Raw genomic sequence first — 22,554 nt, 5'->3', positions numbered from 1 at the left:
AACTCCAAACATTTTAACCCCCCAAAAATCACTCCAATGGACTCTCCCAGCTGCCAAACCCTACCACAATCTCCCTGACCCATAAAGCAGCTACATAACCCTCCTGCCATCCTCTGCCAACTATTTGAACTCACCTCATCTCAGCTTCTGAATGTTACTGCAACCTATCTCCCAGCAAGCAACTTGAGCTGACTCCACTCATACTACCTTCTCACCTATTGACCCAAAGCTGGCACTCTCATCTCCCATCCTAGGTGCCAAACTCTTTCTCAGTCTTATCCACAAGACAGGGGTCCTGAGCTGACTCCTCTTCCACCTGCCAAACCCTCCTGCAAGCTCTGAGCCAAGAGATGCCTCGTTCTTCCTATTTCCAGGTATTGTGCACCTGGAAAATCAGGGAGCATTTTAAGGGATTAAGGAAAGTGGATTTAGAATTGGAAACCCTTTTACTTTTTAAAATTGTTTTCTCTTTCTCTCTCTCTCGTCTACCTATCTAATCTATAAAGTACTCAGTTGCCCCAGTACCTAATGCCACTCGGTGGATATTGTTTAAAACTTTCATCTACGATCACATTCATTTAGGTACGGACATGCAAACTGTGCTCTTTTGAAAATCTGCTGTTTTATGGGTTTAAATCTGGTGTTTTATGGGTTGGGACAGAAACTCTGTTTTTTTATTTTTCACTTTGTACATCTGCCATAAAAATAAGAGCTGGAAGAACATATCTGGTCACCCAGTCCACATCCCAATTCTTCTCCATCATCAGATCTCCTATTCCACTATGTGAATAATTATAACAATACTTAAGTTGTGTTCTATAGTTCAATGACAAAAATAAAGTATGTAGAAATATTTTTTCTGAAACCCCTAGAAATACATTCATGTATTCAGTTTAGGAGTTTGTAGAAGTGATATCTGTCTATTCAGAAACCTGCATTACACTTATATGTTATCCCTGGGTTCCAATAAACTGGCTAGACAAATTCCAATCACATTAGTAACACACAACAGGGCAGTCATAACAAATGGCAAAATACATTTTAGGCACCATGGATATGGCAAAACATACAAAAAGTAAATTGAATTCAGGACAAAAACCTATGCTACACATCCTCATATTGCAACACACATACAGAATCAAATCATAGCCTCTCTCAAAACAGGTCTGACACAGAAGGAACAAAACAAATACTATAATAGAAGGAATCAGACACACATTTTTCAAGATTCTGAATGAATAGTTAGACTTGAATATCTCCTAGATCAAGAATTCTCAGACTCTCGCCACCTGAGATCCTTAAAAGGAGCCATTCTTGTTTATTGTGAACCTAAATCCAACCTTCTTTGCAGTCACATCCCACAATCCTTTGGAGTCATATTACCAAACCATGGCTAGCTCTGACTAGCAGATTGAAGGAATTCTGGTTGAAGTGAGAAAAATGTCTTCTTATCATATTCTCCACTAATTGGCAGAAATGGTATAAATACAGCAACCTATGCCATAGCACATCTTTGATGTACAGTGGCAAATTATTATATTCATTTGGCTTTGTAAACAAAGTACTAAGTGGTTGATCTGCACTGTTGAAGTTCACTGTTCTCCCAAATGCTGGAAAAAGCAGCAAGGACGTGCAAACAATGTATCACTTACTAAAACCTCAGAAAGCTACAGAAGCAAAGTGACCCACAGATTTCCACAATAAGGCTTTAATGGGAAGTAGATCATCTTTGAAAGGATCACAGCTGGTGATCATGAAATCCACAATGTAACTGAAATCTTTTCCTGACAGTTCAAGTAAATCTATCACTTGTGGAACATGTGCTTATAGGGGGGGAAAGCTGTAATTGTCCTTAAAATGATATCATCTTCCATTGTTGTATGCAGTGTTGTCATAGCCGTGTAAGTCCCAGGATATTAGAGAGACATGATGGGTGAGGTAATGACCTTCCATTCCTTAACTCCTTAAAGTTCTATCTTGTGTCCCAAAGCCATTCCCATGTGATTTAGCTTCCTCAAACTCCTTGATGCCCAAGGCTTGAGCAAACAACTAAACTTAAATCCCACCTCAAAAAAATTCCAGTTATGCAGGGTTGTCTCAAATCAGCCCTAGGTCTTACCTTGGTGAACGTGATATAGGAGAGACACAACATTTGCTCCACTGAATGCTTCGAGAATTGTTTCTTTGCATTTGTAGATGAAGTTTCACAAAGCTAAGGCATATTTCATGCTCTGAAGAATGTAGATTCCTTAATAGAGAAATAAGATCTGGCTTACTCTCTTCTTGAGCATCAGGATATTTGGTGAAATTCATCAAAGAATGAATGATGATTAATTGCACATATATAGAGGTGAAAATATCAATCTATATTTAGGATCAACAGCTGAAGGTTTTTTCCTCCCCGAGTATATAAGGAAAATTGCCTTCATCTATAAAGAAATCCAAGGCATACCGTAAGCACACTGCTAGCCCCCTTTTAATTTGATTACATTTCTATTTAAATTTAACATTTAGAACTAATTAGGCTGTGCCCACATGGGGATCAGAACTATTTAAACATGCTTCCCTGACTGCCCTGGATAGGGATGGCAGTTGGAGAGCAATGTCAGTCAAACCATGCTGTAGAAGACTATAGCATATGTAGTTCTGACAGAAAAGACCCCTGTATCACACTGACCAGGGAGAAGTGCTGAAAGCCTGACAGGCCTTGTCCTTATTACACTTTTCCCACCTGTGGCAACAGTGAGAATTCCCGTGCAGATACCTGCTGGCATTTTTACATCCTGACTAATCTTACTTTGAGAAAAGGCAGATGACAGCCAAGTGGGTACAATACCAGTGGCCAATCTACACTCCCACTCGTGGAGTTGTGCTACTTGACAGCTGATCATATGCTGCTGGTTGTATAGTCAGACCACTCTCACATACTCTCCCCACATCCATTTTATGATATAAACCCTACAAGGATTTCCACTGACAATGATCATTGGGAGGCAGCAGTGGTGACTTGTGACTTTTTTGACCAGTGAGGCGCAAATCACAAAACAATTATTTCCACTCCAGTCCCTGTCCAACGTATACTTTAACAGCTATTAAAACCATACCTTATTTATAGTGACACAGCAGCAGGAGGTCCCTGGAGTCCCAGGCCAGCTTGGGGGTGGAGCAGCATGGGGCACAGGTCACTTGCTGGTTTAAACTAGAGTAAATGGTGAATTCTCAAAGTCTTTAAATCCTGATTTGAGGATGTCAGTAACTCAGCCAGAGGTTAGGAGTCTATTACTGAATGGGGTGGGTGAAGTTCTGTGGCTTGCAGTGTGCAGAAGGTCACACTTGATGATCACGATGGTTCCTTCTGGCCCTAAAGTCTATGAGTCTAAATAGAATAGAAATGTATATGATTCCCAACTACACTTAGTGAGTTATTTAAAGATGTTATGCTCTTTTGTTCCCAATGCCCATTGTACCTTCCAAAGCCCCTTTTCTCTTTCCTTATGTCTTCCATCATGGTAGTTGCCTCTGCTGATAACATGGGTGAGATGCGTCAAGTTGATGCCAAATCCTATTGCTGTCAATAAGGATTTGTGCCAGAATATTTTTATCATAATCCCAGGGTGCCATTGACATTGAACTACTAGAAGCTGCAGAGATGAGAGGACATCAGCAGAGATGACTCACACGAATCAAGACAGTTCTATTAACATTGTGTTTGCAGTTATAAATGGGCTACAAGAGTTTTACGTCACTGGAAGGATTTCAGTTGTTTGTGGTAGAAGTTTCTTATTTATTTGTATTGATGTCATAACAGCTTAAACTAAGTGCCAAAGCAAAGTCAGTGGCAGATTGTGAGACCAGGATTTCGGCTGCAGAAAACAGTAATTGATAGCAAAACTCCTATCGACTTCACTGGCACCAGGGTTTGGCCTTAATACCCGCCCCCTCCCTTTTAACTAATAGGAAATTGTACACCCAGAAATGATCTGAATAATATGATTTTAACATCAAAATCAACCAAAGTAAGGAAGTCAGGATGACTTTGTAACTCAGTTATTAACAGATTGCTTCTTTGTCTAACCATTGCATGAGTAGTAGCCTCCAGTCAAACGCAGATCAAAATATCCCCTAACTCTGAGTAGTTTGGCTCAAGAGCCAAAAGTTTGTGCCTGGGCCCGTCACTAACCATTTGTGATGAAGCGACTAGACACACCAGAGCGATCAAAGGGTGGAATGGAAATCATAACTCAGAAAGTCTTTTCCTTTGTTGGATAAATCAGCTATTTCAAAATAGAATTTGGAATTTAATGTACAGGACAACTAGGTGTGGAAGACATACTAATATCTACCCTCTTCTTTTGCAGGATGACTTTCTGTTTAGTGTCTCCATTCTAAGTGGAATCCTTTGCTCTATCTTGGCAGTGATCAAATTTATGTTGGGAAAGGTCCTTACAAGCAGAGCCCTGGTAACTGATGGTGAGTAGGAAAATCTCTCATTCCTCATACAAAATCATTCAGATAATATCATGTGGATTGAGAACTAGCTGAAGACTCAGGAACAAAGGGCAACTGTGCATGGCAAAATATTGAGATGAGAGCACTAATAGGTAATGGGGTACCTGAAGTCTAACACGATTCACTGGTATTATTTAGTATCTTACACAATATGGAACAGATGATTTCAAGAAGGCTAAAGTGTTTAATGCCAGTTTTGCTTCAGTCTTCGCTAAAAAGGTTAATGGGGACCAGGTATTTAACACAATTAATATTAACAATAGTAGTGAAGGAACACAAGCCAAAATAGGGAAAGAACAGGCTAAAGAATATTTAGATGTTAGATGTATTCAAGTCAACAGGGCCTGATGAAATTCATCCTAGGGTACTCAAGGAACTAGCTGAAACAATTTTGGAATCATTAGCAATTATCTTCAAGAACTCCTGGAAGACAGGTGAGATCCCAGAGGACTGGAGAAGAGCAAACATAGAACCTATCATTAAAAAAGGGGAACAAAGAGGACCGGGGAATTATAGACCAGTCAATTTAACTTCAATACTTGAAAAGATAGTGGAATAAATTACTAAACAATCAATTTGTATGGAGCTAGAAGATAATAGGATTATAAGGAATAGCCAGCATGGATTTGTCAAGCACAAATCATGCCAAACCATCCTAATTGCCTTCTTTGAGAGGGTTACTGGCCTGGTGGATAGGAAGGAAGCTGTAGTTGACACAGTCCCTCATAGGGTGACACAGACATTCTCATAGGCAAATGAAGGAAATGTTGTCTGGATGAAATTACTATAAGGTGGGTGCATAACTGGTTGAAACACCATACTCAAGTAGTAGTTCTGTGAAATGTCTGTGAGATATATCTCATGGGGTCCAGCAGGGTCCTGGGTCCAGTACTGTTCAATATTTTCATGAATGACTTGGATAATGAACTGGAGCATATGCATGTAAAATTTGCATTTGACACCAAGATGGGAAGAGTTACAAGCACTTTGGCTAATAGGATTAGAATTCAAAATGCTTTGACAAAATTAGGGAATTGGTCTGAAATTAACAAGATCAAATTAATTAAAGACAAGTGCAAAGTACTACATTTAGAACAGAATAATCAAATGCACAAATACAAAATGGGGAACGACTGGGTAGGCTGAAAAGATCTGGGAGTTAATAGTGGATCACAAATTGAATATGAGCCAACCATGTCATGCAGTTGTAATATAATTCTGGGGTGAATTACCAGGAGCATCATATGTAAGTAACAGTGGGTAATTGTTCCATTGTACTTGGCACTGGTGAGGAGTACTGGATTATTGTGTTGAGTTCTGGGTGCTCTTCTTTAGAAAAGATGTGGACAACTTGGAGAGAGTCCAAAGGAAAGCAACAAAAATGATAAAAGATTTAGAAAACCTGGCCTCTGAGGAAAGGTTAAAAAAACTGAGCATATATAGTTTTGAAAAAAGACTGAGTGAGGACCTGATAAAAAACCTTCCAATATAATAAGGGATGCTGTAAAGAGGATAGTGATCAATTGTTCTCCATGTCCACTGAAGGTAGGACAAGAAGTAATGGGATTACTCTTCAGCAAGGGAGATGTAGTTTAGATATTATGGAAAAAATGTCTAACTATAGGGATGGTTAAGTACTACAGTAGGCTTCCAAGCAAGGTTGTGGTCTAGGTGTACATGGACCTGCCTCAATGTAGGGGCTGGCTAGATGACTTCTTGAGATCCCTTCTTGAGATCCCTTCCAGCCCTACATTTCTATGACTCTGTTAATGGGATCACAAATGTCATTCCTTGGGATGAAATGAACACCAATCAGAGAGAAATAATGCAGATGAGTTTAGAGAGACTGGAATCATGGACAAAATAACATGAGAGTCAACACAGAAAAATATAGACTAATACATCTGGGGAACACCCAACAATCAGAATTTAATGAGCGCGAGAACCTGGAAAGCGATAATACAGAAGGAGCTCAGGGGTGATACTGTACAGCAAATTAGACATGAATTGGAAGCAAAACAGGACAGTGTAAATTTGGTTTACATGTCAGATTACATATATATTCTATAGCTTGGGTACAGACACAATTGGTACATTATCCTTGCCCAGTGGGCGAAATTCACCTCTGTCCTCAGAGTATACTGACTTTATAAACAGATAACACTGGAAGTTGGGGAGATTGAATCTACCGTCCCCACCTTGGGCTGGAGCAGTAGCAGCCACTCATGCACTCACTCTGCCAGGCAGAACCTCACCAAATCACTCTTCCAAGCTGGTCTCTGTGGCACAGGTGCAGTTCTCAGCTCAGTGGAGCCTCACTTGCCACTTGTGCAGATCTACTCCTCAACTATCCATCCCACTACCATAGTTCTGATGCATTTGGGGTTCTTCTGTGCTCCCATTTTCATGAGTGAATTTCACTCACTGTGGATTTCTGAATAGAAACAGTTGTTAAAAGCAGCTATTCACTTTAGCTACTCTGTTGGATGTGGATGGCGGGTGTTCTTGCTGCTGCTGTTTTTAAAGGTATGCTCACATGCTCTTTTTACAAACAAAACCAAAGATTGTAAAGCTTTGAAAAGGCCACGGGGATTTGCTCTGTGGACAAGTGAATCCGCAATTATGGCTGGGATTTCACAGGAAGCTGCAAATCCCTATTAGATTTTATCTGTGAGAATGATGGTTCCCAAGTGAATACATTGTATATATACACACACAGCAGATAGGAAATAATTAACAAATTATGGGAGTGTCATTTTGCTGCCCTGGAAGTTTCATTTTAAGGATCCTTATTTTTTCCCCTCAACTTTAAGTTAACTCTAATGACTGCTATATTTAGTTATGAACAATTATTTTATTCTGTTATCTATGTACACTTCAAACCAGGGCCAGCTCTAGGCACCAGCAAAGGAAGCAAGTGCTTGGGGCGGCCAATGGAAAGGGGGGCGGCACGTCCAGGTCTTCGGCGGCATTCAGCGGTGGGTCCCTCAGTCGCTCTCTTCTTCTTAGAGCTGCCGCTGAAGTGCCGCCGAAGAGGAAGAGAGGAAGTGAAGGCCCCGCTGCTGAATTGCCGCCAAAGAATGAAACGGCATGATTGAGGTGCTGCCGATTGACTTTATCTTTTTTTTTTTCCCTCGCTTTGCCGCTTGGGGTGGCAGAAAAGCTGGAGCCGGCCCTGCTTCAAACATACCCAAAGTGCACTGGGTGAGGTGCAGACATACAGGATGGCCTTGGGCCCTGCCACAAAGAGATTACAATCTAGAAACAAAAAAACATCCTAAAATGAAGCCAAAAAAGAGAAGGGGAAGGAATATAACACGCGAGTGCAGAGGTGGAGACTGGCCATCACCTTGCTGGGTCCATGATTTTTGTAGCTTGTTTAAAACTGTATTTAATTTCCTTCACTCCTCTTTCTTCCCCGCCCACCCTGGCACACTGACCTTGAATGTCACTGAGAAACTAGTGGGCCTAAATGGGTACGGGAGCTTTCTGTGGAGCCTCACTTGTCCCTGGAGACTTTAGTCTTACGGATTTCCTCACCCCTCCACCCCACATCCCACTCCAGCCAGCTATTTTCTGTTCTGTGTTTTCCCCCACAACCCTCCCCTATCCATCTAGAGGCTGGTTTAACTCTCCCCATCCATCTCCAATTTAGTCCTTAGCTATATTCATCCCTGGTAACTAACCCGTGTCTCACTTTTGCGAGTGTTTTTTCCCCTTAACTACTTCCTTTCCCACCAGACTGTGACCTCCCAGACCTGCTACAGACACCTCCCTCCTAACATCCTCTTAGGACTGTTCACTGAGTCCAGAACTATGAGGTCATGGGGGACCATTGAGGTTAAGTCATGCCCCCTGGTGTGGCTTTCAGCAGCTTCTGGCCATGGCCACCTCTCTCTCCTATGGAAAACCTTAAAGGAACCACATCACTGGGAGGTGATGAAGGACCTGCTGGGTCAGTGGGAGGGGACCATTATGTGTCTTCATCATTCAGACAAGTTCTTACAGGCATCATCCGTTGGGGTCTCTGCTCCTTATAGATTTCACATTGTAGTATTAATGTTATGGCACCTTCCATCAGAGGATCTCTGAGCTCTTTACAAACAGTAAAGAAATAAGCCTTAATCCCTCTGACTGGGTGTGCGTTAGCCTCATTTTGCAGATGATGATACCGAGACACAATGTTACCAGTAGGTTAGTTTTCCGAAATCATACAAATTAGAGTCAGAGCTGGGAATAGAACTCACATCTTCTGACCCCAGACCAAACCATTATGGTGGCTCTGGTCAAAGTTGATTCAACAAGTATTTCATTTTCTACCACTACACAAGTCTTTAGAACCTGAATTTCAGGCTGCAATACCAAATAATTATTTGGGTTGCCATAGGTTACAGCTTTCACAATGCAGTCAGTTGTATACATAAGCAACCTACCTCTCTGTTTTCCCTTCTTCCCTTAATTTTAAGTGATATACAAAGGCACTTAGGCGCATAGGAAGCAATTGAAAGAGGGGGACAGGATTAGGATGTCGTTGTCTCTATAACGAGTAAACAAATTAAGTTATTTCAGTGATATTGTATGACAGGCAGCGTGTCCCTTGCATGTTACATTTCTTACACAGAAGTATGAACTACAGCCTTGACAATAGTCTATTTTACAGCACATGGGCTCCCCAGCCACTGAGTGCTTATTCTTAGTATGCAAATGGAATTCTCATCTGGCTTAATGTTGAGGAAATTTTCATTCCTGAAGGGCCAAATCCTGTTTGCTTTACTCATCTGAAACCCCCATTGGGAGGCACGTGAGATGAAAGATGGATGGCAGATCACTGGAAGTTTTACATGAGTAAGACAAGAGGTTCTTGTCCCAAAACGTTCACATCTATGTGTCTTTCAAAACGAGGACCTGACTCTTAGGGTTTTATGGTCTTTTTTAAAATATTTTCAATACAATAGGCCAGATCCTAATCTTAACAACACTGGTGCAAACCCAGAGTAACTCCACTGAAACTAGTTGCTTGGAAGTAACTGGTTTGAAGTAAATGATGTTACTCTGGATTTACCAAGGTGCATCAGGTGTAACCCTGTCCACAATGTGTCATGGCCCACTGCTCTCAAACCTGGGTCTGCAGGATTCATGGGAGCGGCCATGCTCCAACCCTCCACCTGTCAGACTGCTGGCAATAGCTTTCCTGAGATCCTTGAAGCCCAGCTCCAGTGTGAAGCTCCATCCCTAGGTCTAATTGTCAGAGTCCCGGAGCAGCTGATTGGCCTGCTGGGCCTACTTAAACTGGCAGCAGGAACAGGAAATTCTCTGAACAACTCGGCTCCACTTTGCTCTGGAGTGTGTGCCTTGTGCTCCCTTATATTTGCTCCTGCTCCCTTTTCCCCGGCTTGATTTCCAGCATCCTAACCCAGTTTGACTGCTGACATCTGACTTCTGGTTCCTGACCTCCAGTTTGTCTCCTGCCTCTGACCCCCTGATATGGCCTGATTCTGGTTATCAACTTGTGGTTCTGATCTCCAGTTTGTCTCCTGCCTTTGATCCTCCAGCATCCTGACCCAGCAGACTCTTGACTCCTGTCTCATGACTTTGACTCCCAGTACTGGTTTTGACTGTCCATGAGCTGGCCATTACACAAAGTGAATATGAAAAAAATTCTGTCAATGGCCTAGCATTGTGGAGACTCAGTAAAGCTAGCAATGGTGGAAGCATTAGTGTAGACTTGGTGCAAGGTTATTTTTAACCACTCCCTTCTGTGGATTTCAGAGCCCGAGAGGGAACATTTACTCTGTTATTTTTAGCCCAGTAGTGCAAGGCCCACAAGCCCAAAGCAATTGATACATAGTCACGGGTTTTCTTTTTTGCAGTGTAGAATTTCCCTGAACTGCCTTACCCAGATATAGAACAATGGAGTTCCTCAAGGTTCGGTTTTGGGTCCGATTTTATTTAATCTATTTATTACTGACCTCGGAACCAAATGTAGGAGTGGGCTGATAAAGTTTGCGGATGACACAAAGTTGGGAGGCATTGCCAATTCGGAGAAGGATCGGGATATCCTGCAGGGAGATTTGGATGACCTTGTAAACTGGAGTAATAGTAATAGGATGAAATTTAATAGCGAGAAGTGTAAGGTTATACATTTAGGGATGACTAACAAGAATTTTAGTTATAAGCTGGGGACGCATCAGTTGGAAGTAACGGAAGAGGAGAAGGACCTCGGAGTCCTGGTTGATTGCAGGATGACTATGAGTCGGCAATGTGACGTGGCCGTGAAAAAAGCTAATGCGGTCTTGGGATGCATTCGGCAAGGTATTTCTAGTAGGGATAAGGAGGTGCTGGTTCCGTTATACAAGGCACTGGTGAGACCTCATTTGGAGTACTGTGTGTAGTTCTGGTCTCCCATTAAAACTGGAATGGGTACAGAGAAGGGCCACTAGGATGATCCAAGGAATGGAAAATCTGTCGTATGAAAGGAGACTCGAGGAGCTCGGTTTGTTTATCTTAACCAAAAGAAGGCTGAGGGGGAATATGATTACTCTCTTTAAATATATCAGAGGGATAAATACCCGGGAGGGAGAGGAATTATTTCAGCTCAGTACTAATGTGGACACGAGACCAAATGGATATAAACTGGCCGTCGGGAAGTTTAGGCTTGAAATTAGACGAAGGTTTCTAACCATCAGAGGGGTGAAGTTTTGGAACAGCCTTCCAAGGGAAACAGTGGGGGCAAAAGACCTCTCTGGCTTTAAGATTAAGCTTGATAAGTTTATGGAGGGGATGGTTTGATGGGATAAAGTGATTTTAGTCAATAGGTCAATAACGTGCCATCGCTGGTAATTAGTAACAATGGTCAATGATGGGATAAAAGTTACTATAGAGAACTTTTTCCGGAGGGTCTGGCTAGAGAATCTTGCCCGCATGCTCAGGGTTCAGCTGATCGCCATATTTGGGGTCGGGAAGGAATTTTCCTCCAGTGTAGATTGGCAGAGGCCCTGGAGGTTTTTCGCCTTCCTCCACAGCTTGGGGCAGGGGTCGCTTGCTGGAGGATTCTCTGCGACTTGAAGTCTTTAAATCATGATTTGGGGACTTCAACAGCTGAGTCAAGGGAAAGAATTATTCCAGGAGTGCGTGGGTCAGCTTTTGTGGCCGCATCATGCGGGAGGTCAGACTAGATGATCATAATGGTCCCTTCTGACCTTAAAGTCTATGAGTCTATGAACAGACTTTAAAACAGGAGGAGATATAGCCCTTAAAGCCAATGGAATTCATTCAATAAAGTCTTTGGGATCAATCACATAGCTACAGGAACCCAGAACTTCCTGCACACATATATAAAGGCGACATTTTCTCTCTCCTCTTTAATTTAGATCCTTACAGCTACAGTCCTGAATAGAGTTGAGTTAGAAACAGTTTTCCTGTCCTGTGAGAATTTGAGATTTAGGGGAAAATATCCTGTTCTAAATCAGTCAAAATCTCAAAAAATTTAATGAATCAGAAATCTTCCCAATTTGGGGGATTGGGTCAAAACATTTTGTTTCAATAATTTAGAAACATTTCATTTCAATTTTGACTTCATTTTAAATTTTTTTGGCATACATTAACTTAATTTTCCAAGATGAAAAGTTGTTTCAAACCAAAAATGGAACATTTTGAAAATGTTGAAATCGGATGTTTTGACAATTTGGAAACTTTTGTTTTTCAAAAAATTTTCAAAACAGGAAATTCATTGAAATTGACCCTTTCCCACAAAAAAATTCTGGTTTTGACTAATGGTCATTTTCTGACAAATTGTTGTGAAGCTCTGGTCTTGAATGAATCCTTTGCTTGGCAGAAATGGCACAGAAGTCTCTCTTACCCCGAATTACAACCTTGTGTTAGTTGTATTGCTTCTGATTTGGAGCCTGCTCACCTTTTGATTAGAAGAATTGGGGACCAAACTATAATTTCCTCAGTCTCTCTCTCTCTCTCTTTTAGTGGGATTTTAAAAAATGTAGCAGGGTGATATTGCAGGTGTGGTAAAATTGCATCTTCAGCAGGATGACTTTATTTTTAATACATAAATAATGAGAGGGAGACAGTGCTAGCCATCAGTCGAGACACTGATTTAGCACTTTACTTGCTTGTCAGTTGTTAGCAGTTTTCTCTTTCCTACTAATTTACTTCCTGCTATGACAGGCTGTAGAACCACAAGCATCTTTATTAGAGCAAAGGGAACCTATCATTTTCTTTCTGAAACAGTTTTTTTTTTCAAAACAGCAAAATCTCTCTCAGATGTGTAGCTCCTTATTAAGGCTAATTATTTAGAAAGCTTTTGCTTTACTGCAAGATTTGATAATCATAGCTCTTTAAAATCTAAATTCACTCAATGCCAGCAAGACAAACTGTTACTATTTATCCAGCAAAACACTGTAGGTGTGCACAGCCCTTTGCAGAATAAAAACAGATAGGATGCCACAATGCTTTTTCTGAAGAGCTTAAATGCCATGGGCCAAATTCAGAGAGAAGGTGCAGACCTGCAACTCCAGCTGACTTTTGTGTGAATTCCAGTGGCCTGATACCTTATAGAGTCAGAGTTTAAGGCCAGAAGGGACCACTACATCATCTAGTCCAACCTCCCATATATCACAGGCCACAAAACACCCCTGCATAAGCCCAACAACCGTAATTAGACCAAAGCACTACAGCCCTCTGGAGACGACACCGTAGAGTGCCACAAGCAGTGATCAGGAGGGACTAAGGTGCCACCAGTGCCTGAGGGCCCTGCAATGGCAGGGCATTGATTTGGTGATATATATACCCAGATGATCCTAGCCTGTGACCTCTCAGGATTGGGTTCTCTTCTCTCTCATGCTGCATGGAATGATCTTTCTGAATTAATACACAAGGCCACTACCATTTTCATCCTCAACATCCACTTCTGCAGCAATGCTTGTAGAAATCAGGCACTGAAGGATGCTTTGGTTGAATGATAGTCAGGGGCAGAGGGTTTCATTTACTTAGTTAAACATTTTCAGATTTGGAACCATCTAACTACTAACTGCAAGATACTATCTTCTCCCTGCTCCCTACCCATTTCCATCCTGTTGTGTCTTACATTCTGTTGATGCATCTTGTTTCAAATTAGGGCTTGTCTACATGGGAAGTTATACCAATATAAGCTGAAGTGTGACTTTAAATTGATATAGTATTACTTACCAGTATACCGTGGACACTCTTATTCTAGAATGAGTGGTTTCTTTCAGTTTAGCTTGTCACATGGAAGGAGTTTAAACTAAACTGAAAAAAGCCACTTTTATTCTGGAATAAGAATGTCCACATGGAGAGTTATACCAATGTATATAGAGTTTTAACTATATCAGTATAATTATACCTGTGTAACTGGTGAAACTTTCCCATGTAGACAAGACAGGCTCTTACACTGTCAGCTTATCAGAGCAAGCTACATTTCTGCTTCTATATTTGTATAACAAGTAGCACATGGGGGCCTGATGCAGATTGAGGCCTCTGGATTCTACCTCCATACAAGTAATTAACTATGGTCCTTTGACTCCTATTTGTAGACTGAAACAAGAAGTTTGTTTGTATTCTCAGCTCTGCTGCTGAAATACTGTGTGCAAGTTACAGATCCTCTCATGGTTTAGTTTTCTTATGTGTGAAATGCATTTTATACAGAGATCCCATGAATCTTAATGTACAATTATAGTGAGAAAAGTGACTGTAAAAATAACCCCATTTTCATCCACAGATCTTCTGTTTCTTGAGTCAAATCTGTATAAATTAGTTACAAATATAAAATTTTTACTGTTTTTTTAAATATATAAACTCCCCTCAACACTGCTTAGCCAGCATAACGATGGGAGAGTGTTCTTGTCTGGCTTAAGCTTTCGTGGACTACAGCCCACTTCTTATGCTCTAATAAATTTGTTAGTCTCTAAGGTGCCACAAGTACTCCTGTTCTTCTTTTTGTGGATACAGACTAACACAGCTGTTACTCTGAAACTTGTCTGGCTTGCACATCAACTGAATTTTTAACAAAGTTCTAATTGCAGAATCCTTATTACCAAGGCAGATGTGTGAGCCAGAAAGAACAAAGCTTGACTTTCAGATCTCAGTAACGTGTGTGCAGTGGCGGTAGACGGCTTTACAATTGTAAACTCAGTAATTGGCTACTGAGTCATTGAGAAACATGTAATCCCTCAATGCCATTTCTAGAGTCACTCTTTTGAGTATAAATGACTGTTTGTAAAATGCTTTGGGATCCTCTGGTGAATGGTTCTATATTATAATTATTATTTGAATAGCAGTAATGCCTGTGAGCCCCAGGCATGGATCAGGCCCCATTGTGCTAGGTGCTGTATGAACACAGAACAAAAAGATGAACACTGCCCCCAAAAGTTTATAATCTACGTACATGACAAGAGCTGGATATGGCAGACAAGGGGAGCACAAGGAAATAATGAGACATTATCACTCAGTATGATAGGCAATTGCCTCAGCATACCAGCCGCTAGGCAATATCAAGATTTTGTTAGCGTCATGACAGAGGAGAGTTTTAAGGAGAGATTTGGAGGACGACAACAAGGTAACTTTGCCGCTCCCAAGCATGAGGGGCAGCATGGGAGGAAACACTAAAGTGCTTGTTTGAAAATTTAACAGGTATGAGAGATGCTAGGTAGGATGGGGATATGCTGTGAAGGGCCTTGTAAGTGAAGACAAGTAGCTTATGTTGGAGGTGGTGGAGAAAGGGGAACCAACTGAGGATGCAAAGAGAGGATTGACATGATCAACATGAGGAGCAAGAAAAATGATCTTTATAGTAGATTTTGAATGGATACAAGTGGCTCAAGGTTGCATTAGTCAAGGCCGGAGAAGAGAACATTGCAGTAGCCAAGATGCAAAATGATGAGGGACCTAGATAAGAGTTTTAGCTACATGGATGGATAGGAAAGCCCAAATTTTAGAGATGCTATGCAGAAAGCATCTGTAAGATTTAGACACAGCCTGGATGTGACAATCTACAGAGAGGGCTGGTTCAAAGATGACACCCATGTTACAGGTATAGAGGAGGGCAGCTCACCATATATAGCAGTATTACATTAGTGTAAAAAATACAGCATCTAGAGACCCTATGGTGATGGATTCGATAGAAATGCCATAAGACACAATAGGAGTATTATTACAAATTATCCACATCTTCAGGACTAGCAGCAATATGAGGGAAGTTATCATCATCAGCTCCTGTCACAGGATGTTTCATTGGTGATGAACGACAGGGGATTGAATGTCTTATTACCATGCAGTGGAATACAAATGATGTGTAGAGAAAACACATGTTATGTGCTATATAGTTTGTGAAGTCTTCATCCCAGAGACTTTGGAAATAACACTTCCACTACGGAACTCTGGGAAACTCATTCTCAAGTTGTAATTTTTTTCCATTAGCATTTATTAAAGATTTTGAACTACAAAACATAGAACCAAGAAACAGTGACATGTACTGAAAACATTTCTTTCCCCAGCCCACACCAACAGCCCCATGCTCCCACAGTAACAACTCCTAAATCCAAAATCCTAAATCCTAGAACAGAAGAACAAACAAAACACCAGCAGACAGTTAAACAGTTCATTTATTTCTTTTCAGAGATAAATTACATAGCAAAATACAGAATGAAAACAATGAGACATTTTAAGATCAAATTTCATTCTTAAACAGGTAAATAATATATGCAACCACCAAACGAATGCGGTTGTACAGGATTTTTGTGGAATAAGAGTGACATCTTGTGGCCAGCTCAGGAAAATAACTCAGAGGTCTACATTTCATGTGGGACAGTACATAGATGGTACTTTTCTAAAGCAATAGTCTCAGACTTAATATGTATCATGCTGCATCACCAATCAAGAGCGCATTGTTTTCTTCTACATTATAATGCAAAATGTAGCACCATTGTGGGCATTCTACCATCACAACACACTATCTAGTAGGATATTTCAGGAACCTCTCCAAGCAAACTTTTTGAATCAAATTCTTCCCACAAATACTCACACACAATTCTCATTGACTACAGTGAGAGTCATGTTCATATTTCTGAGGGCAAGACCAAGCCCTTGAAGTTGAACATGTACAAAAATATTTGTGCATATTGTGTTTTATTAAATGCAAAATTAGTATTAATTCAGCGTGGTGAGATCAAACACTCTAAAGGCAAATGTTAGGATTCATCCTCAATACAGTAACTCCTCACTTAAAGTCATCCCAGTTAACATTGTTTCGTTATTAGGTTGATGATCTATTAGAGAACATACTCGTTTAAAGTCGCGCAAAGTTCCTTTATAAGGTTGTTTGGCTTCCTCTGCCCGCCTGCTCGGTGCTCCTGCCAGGGAGCGGGCAAGGCCCCAACCCCGCTCCCCAGAAGGAGCGTCGGATGGGTGGAACGGGGCAAGCCCCCATGCCACGACCCTGCTATGCCCCTGCCTCAACCAAGCTTCACAATCATCATTGGTGAGTACAGTATTACACTGTTTGTTTAAAATTATTTAAGACTTCTACTGTATATGTATATAATGTTTTTTGTCTGGTGAAAACATTTCCCTGGAACCTAACCTCCCCCCATTTACATTAATTCTTATGGGGAAATTAGATTAACTTAACATCGTTTCGCTTAAAGTAGCATTTTTCAGGAACATATCTACAACATTAAGCAAGGATTTACTGTATTGATTCATCCACCTTACACCCTTTGTACATTTAATCATATTAATTAATAGGAAATATAAGCTAGAGCTACTGTAGCATTTGAAATAGTTTGCTGACTTGAGTGCTCGATCCGGCAACCTTAACATTACCATTATGCTAGCATTTCTTTTTTGTAGTAGCTGCCAGTGTAGAGGATAAAATTCTACTGATGTTATCTAATTTGGATTCTCCCTTCTGTCAACCAAAACCACGCTATCAGAGATCCCTAATAACCTCTTCCTGTCTGTGTCTCAGAACGTATATTCCTTCCTGGTATGCATTTCCTGCCTGACCCAAACCTTGAGGTCATGGAGCCAATGTGAGCCCCAGCATCTGATAGATGAACTCCATCCCCTTCCTAGAGAGCTCAAGTCTATTGTATCTGATATCGCTATGTGCTATCCCCATCAGCACCCCACCACACCCAAACTCTCAAAATGATCGTGGCTACCTCATGGTTCACATTTTTTCTTATTCTGTTGACATGAGCTGGCTCATTGATCCCACACCAAACTCATTTTGCACGCATCTCTGACCAGACAAATTGAGTGCCTGGCAGGAAGAGCTCCACATCCCTCTGTATCCTAGTCCCTAAATTTAATCTGCAGTCCCCAGGACCATTTCTGCCCTGAGGAATAATCAGGACATCAAGTGGCTGTAGCTTGGCTATCGAGTGCTGAGACCAGCTCATGCTTCATCATCTGTCATACCACTGACGGCAAACGGCTTCAGCCTTGCAGCTTAGTTTCAATCCACTTGCCAACATCCAGCCACAATTGCTTAATCCAACATCAACTAGCAGCATCAATGAGTGATGGGACCAGCTCATGCCCCGTTGGCCATACCATCAAAGGCCAATGGCTTCAGTCTTGCAGTGCAATTATGATGCACCTGCTCTGCTGCCTGGCCAACATTCAGCCCCAAATGCTTAATCAACCCATCATCATCGAGTGCCAAGACCAGCTTTTGTCCCATCTGCCATACTCAAAGCAGTTTGCTCCCACAGCATGCCTATCCTGCTTTACTCACTGCATATGTACAGCTTCAGCCTTGAAGCCCAGCAGTGATCCATCTGCCGACCTGGCTACCTTCTTGTAGGTCCAATGCACTACAGAGTGTTTGCAAATTCAAACATCGACTATGCTTTGGATATCTACTGGGTTCAGAAACGGAGAGGGTTAGTTACACTTAATGCCAGTCCCAGCAACCTTTCCCCTGGGGTGGACACAACTTCTGAAACAATTTAATTTCTAGCATCCTATAGCCTGAACCTAGGAAAAGTCAAAGCCCTCAGATGATGCTGTCACTGCCCCAGTCCTGAAAGAAACCCAGCTAAAGTTAGCTGGGTTGAGACTGCAGCAGGCCAAAGCTTTTTTTATTACTCCAGCAACCTGGTGTCTTGTCAGGAAGCTACTATCACGTACATAGACAGTGGGCCTGGCTCCTGGTTCCATTTGGCTAGGAAAGCTTTGAGTGCCCTTACAGAGCACAGGCATTCATCTGCACATTTCCGTATCACCGCTGAGGCCTCATTCCCATTCTGATCTATTTCAGAGAACCTTAAGTGCAGCAACACTGCACAAGTGACACTGTACATTTGGTAATTAAACTGCCCACCTGGACCTGTCCATGGTTGCCTGTGGCACTGTCACCTTGAAAGCACCAAAGAAGGCCACAAGAAATGCTGCCTTGAATGAAATGGCCTCCATCACAGCACTACATATCCTGGGCAGACCATTTAATAACCCTGTAAGAATTTCTGTGGCTATGCGATTCCTGTCACCCCTCCTCTGCCCTTCGTCTCTGGACCAAGACTTCCACACTAGGAAATCTCTACATGGGCCAGGGAAACCTGCTAGCTTACACCAGTAGGACAGTTCTACTATTTGACCTGATATAGTGGAGGGAGCTAACCCATAGTGCACCAAGGACATAGCATCTCTCACCACCTGATGCTAAGGGATGGGTCACAGATGCTGGAGTCCTTCCTGAGCTTTAGATTCTGTGAACTCAGTAAGGTACACCACACAGGCCATCGTAGGGGCAACTGCATTCCTGACTACTCCTGTGACTGTCAGCAGCCAAGGTTCCACATTTGGTTGGGCATCACTGTGGATCTCTGTTGGCAAACAGGGCAAACTCCTGGAATCTGTTGTCCACCAGCTGCAAGGTGAATGGTCCCAGCCAAGGTCCTGGGTACAGTCCACTAAAATCTCCCTGTCCTACTCTGATCCTCAGTCCAGGCTAGTGTCCCCCTCCAGCTCCCCTCCTCACAATTGTTGCCTTGCCAGTGGTCCCCATCCACTCCAAAGTCCTGGAGGACTGAGAATCTGACTCCCACATGGGGCAGTGACTCTGGGTCTATGACTGCTTGACAAAGTGGTGTAAAGGAATCCTTGCCCATCTCTGAGGCCACCACTCAGTGTCTCCATGAGGGCTGGACTGGGGCTTCCCAGGGAACAAAAGGGGAGACCCCTTCTAAGGCCTCTGGTTACTCCCATGCTCCTTCACCCCCTACAGTGCCAACCCCTGCTGTAGCTGCCCCAGTCCTCCTCCTGTGCCTTATTTCAGCAGTCATGGGCTGTCTTCCTCTGAGTGGGGGTGGAGGGAGCAGGGCCAAGTGCTGTCCCCTGACCTCAACACCCTCCCCCATGAGGTAAGGGTGGGAGGGGAGTTAGCATCTTGCCAGGTCCCAGGTGAATGGCTCCTGGAATGGGTGCTTGAAATGCCCCCTGCCACACCATCAGCAGCCTCCCGTGTCCCCCAACCTATCCCCCATGAGCAGGGTGAGGAAAAGGGCAGCAGCACCATGGACAGTCCTGGCGACAGGACCCAGGGAGCCAGATGTTCCCATGGCAGCAGCAGCCACCCCACACATCCTTGCCTCTGTCTCCCAGCAGCCGGGGGAGGCAGTGGTGCACTGCTGAGTCCCCTGCAGCTTCCTCTGATTTGAATTTTCTGCAGCTCTTGAAGCAAGCTGCATCAATACCCATCCACCCTGCAGGGCTCCTACTCTTCGAGCGGGCTGTGCCTCTAGGTCGGGGAACCAAGTGTCTGACCTCCATGATGGACTAGAGACCTCTCCACCAGAGTGCACCCCTAGAAGTAGGGAGGGGCAGTCCTAGAGGTTCCTGTCTTTCCCCTGGGCACTGTATCGCCTGTCTGTAGAAGCCACCTCGATTCTTCCTTGTCCTGGCATCCCGGAGCTGGGAACCTAAAAGAGTCCATGTGCTGGCTCTGATCCCATGATTCTTGCAATGTTGCCCACATGTACGCTTGCTCCAGGCGTGGCCAAACAGCAACAGCTAACCAAAGAGTAAGGGTACATCTATGCTGCAATGAAAAACCCCGGTGCAAAATCTCAGAGCCTGGGTCAACTGAGTTGGGCTGGGCTAAAAACTGCAGTGTAGATGTTTGGGGTTGGGCTGGAGCCTGAACTCTGGGACCCTCCCCCCTTGTGGGGTTTGAGGGCCAGGGCTCCAGCCCAAGCCCAAATATCTACACTGTAATTTTTAGCCCTGCAGCCTAGCCCCAGGAACCTGAGTAGCTATGCAGCGGGTCTTTTACAGCAGTGTAAATATACACTAATAGGCTTAAGTAAGCAAGGAGAGGCACACAGCAGCCGATCAACTAGCTCCTTCCCCCTTTGCCCAGCCAATAGCGAATCAGAGAACTAAAAGGGAGTTGGAAGGAGCAGGAGCCCCCTACCTGCTGCACATGTTTTGGACTTCTGTCCTATTCTGCTGTCAAAGTCCCTCCCCCCCACTCCAGGCAATAAGAAGGTATTTTCAAAAATACTGTCCTCCTTTGGCTTGTGTGTCTCTGTTCCTTTCTGGTTCTGCTCCTATTTCACCAATTTTTGTTTTGCTGCTGGTAAGGAGTGTGATTGGCACGGTTTCTGTGCTATGGCCTGGCCTGAAGCTAAGTCTTTCATAATGTTAGGCAGAGCATTTATCTGAGGGACACGTCAACTATTTCTATCAAGAGTGAGCCAAAGCATTGCTTTCTGGCTTTGAGCAGCCAGTAGGGAGAGTGCTCCAGACTGCAGGTACTGGAATGGACTTTTTTCATTGCATTTTCATACGGTATACGATACCTATATCTGTGGGACTTGATCCAGTTCTGATACGGTGAGTGGAGTGCAAGTTTTCTCTGATTCTAAGGTGCGATTATATATGGCATTCTGAGGATGTGCAGAACCTCACATGAATCAGCCTGTGCTGCCTCTCAGTTTGGTTTATAATTAAGAAAAGATGTCTGTCCAGTAACTATGCTAGCACAACAGGTGCAATGAAATATTGCAAGTGGCTCACATCCAGTATTGTGCACCTGAGTCATAGAAATCCCAAGATACAATACTCACACAGATAGCTTCAGACCTCACTAGCCAGATGCCAATATCAAAAGAATCCATGTGAGGGCTGTCACAGTAAGTACCTTTGTTCTGAACCTAGAGAGATTTCATTCCTATGGCAAACTTTGTGTTGAAGGGTTTACATGAAAAAAAAAATCCATTTCTCAACAGGTTTAACAAGCCAATTTGCTCAAGGCCTGACTTTTCAAATGCCTACGGTATTAGTAGGAGGAGGCTGTGAACTAGTGATGTGCTCCAAGGGAAGTATTTAATACAACCTTCATGATCTCGCAGCTGATCATTGGATACTCCAAAGTTCTACTCAAGACTTAGAAGAGTCTCTTCATTAAATACTGATTGTACTTCAGAGAGGTACTTAACTGTCTGTAATATAAGAATCAAACTCAGGCTACAACCTGTGGAGGCAACAAAACCCCCTGTCTCTGTTAATGTGCTATCTTCACTCTGTTGAAGGGCTACTCTCTCTCTATTATGTGGTTTCAATTATTTACATCTTCAGTTCCTTGAATCCTGCCCCTGGATCATTATTTCTCCCTTATGCTGAGAAGCAAGTTCCTTCTCCATGTATTTCTGTTAGATGACAAAGCTTGAACCACCAGACACAAGACTTGTAGTCAGCAATATCATCATCCCAGAGCAAATTGTGTGCCACACAGAATGGCACTTAGCTGGTTGGAGTATTCACCCTCACAGCTCTCTGTGGGATAGGAAGTTTACTGTTCTGCAGTAGGATGAGTTTGTCAGGATGTGAGTAGAGGGGAGTTTGAGATTAGAATTCTTACTTCATGTACACTCTATAGAGTTCATGGCAATATAGGTCTGTGCAAAAATGTCCTTGGCTATGTCTACACTACTGCAGTAAGTTGACCTATGCTACACAACCTTAGGTCGAGTTACTGCGGGGGGGCGGGTCAATGGAAGAAACTGTCAA

At 42.8% G+C, this 22,554-nt stretch overlaps 1 protein-coding gene across 2 annotated transcripts in view; it reads left to right on the top strand.

Moving 5' to 3' along the window:
* Positions 1 to 22,554, top strand: part of TMEM163 (transmembrane protein 163) — a 159,395-nt gene that overhangs the window by 127,971 nt on the left and 8,870 nt on the right. For both annotated transcript variants that reach the window (XM_034785236.1, XM_034785237.1), the window contains exon 6: positions 4,359 to 4,470. In XM_034785236.1, coding sequence (XP_034641127.1) covers positions 4,359 to 4,470 — 112 coding nt within the window. The remainder of the gene's footprint in view (positions 1 to 4,358; positions 4,471 to 22,554) is intronic.

The sequence above is a fragment of the Trachemys scripta genome, chromosome 11 (assembly GCF_013100865.1).
Source record: "Trachemys scripta elegans isolate TJP31775 chromosome 11, CAS_Tse_1.0, whole genome shotgun sequence".
NCBI lineage: Eukaryota > Metazoa > Chordata > Testudines > Emydidae > Trachemys > Trachemys scripta.
Note: the sequence above shows the minus strand (reverse complement) of the source record. Positions and strands in the feature narration are given on the sequence as shown.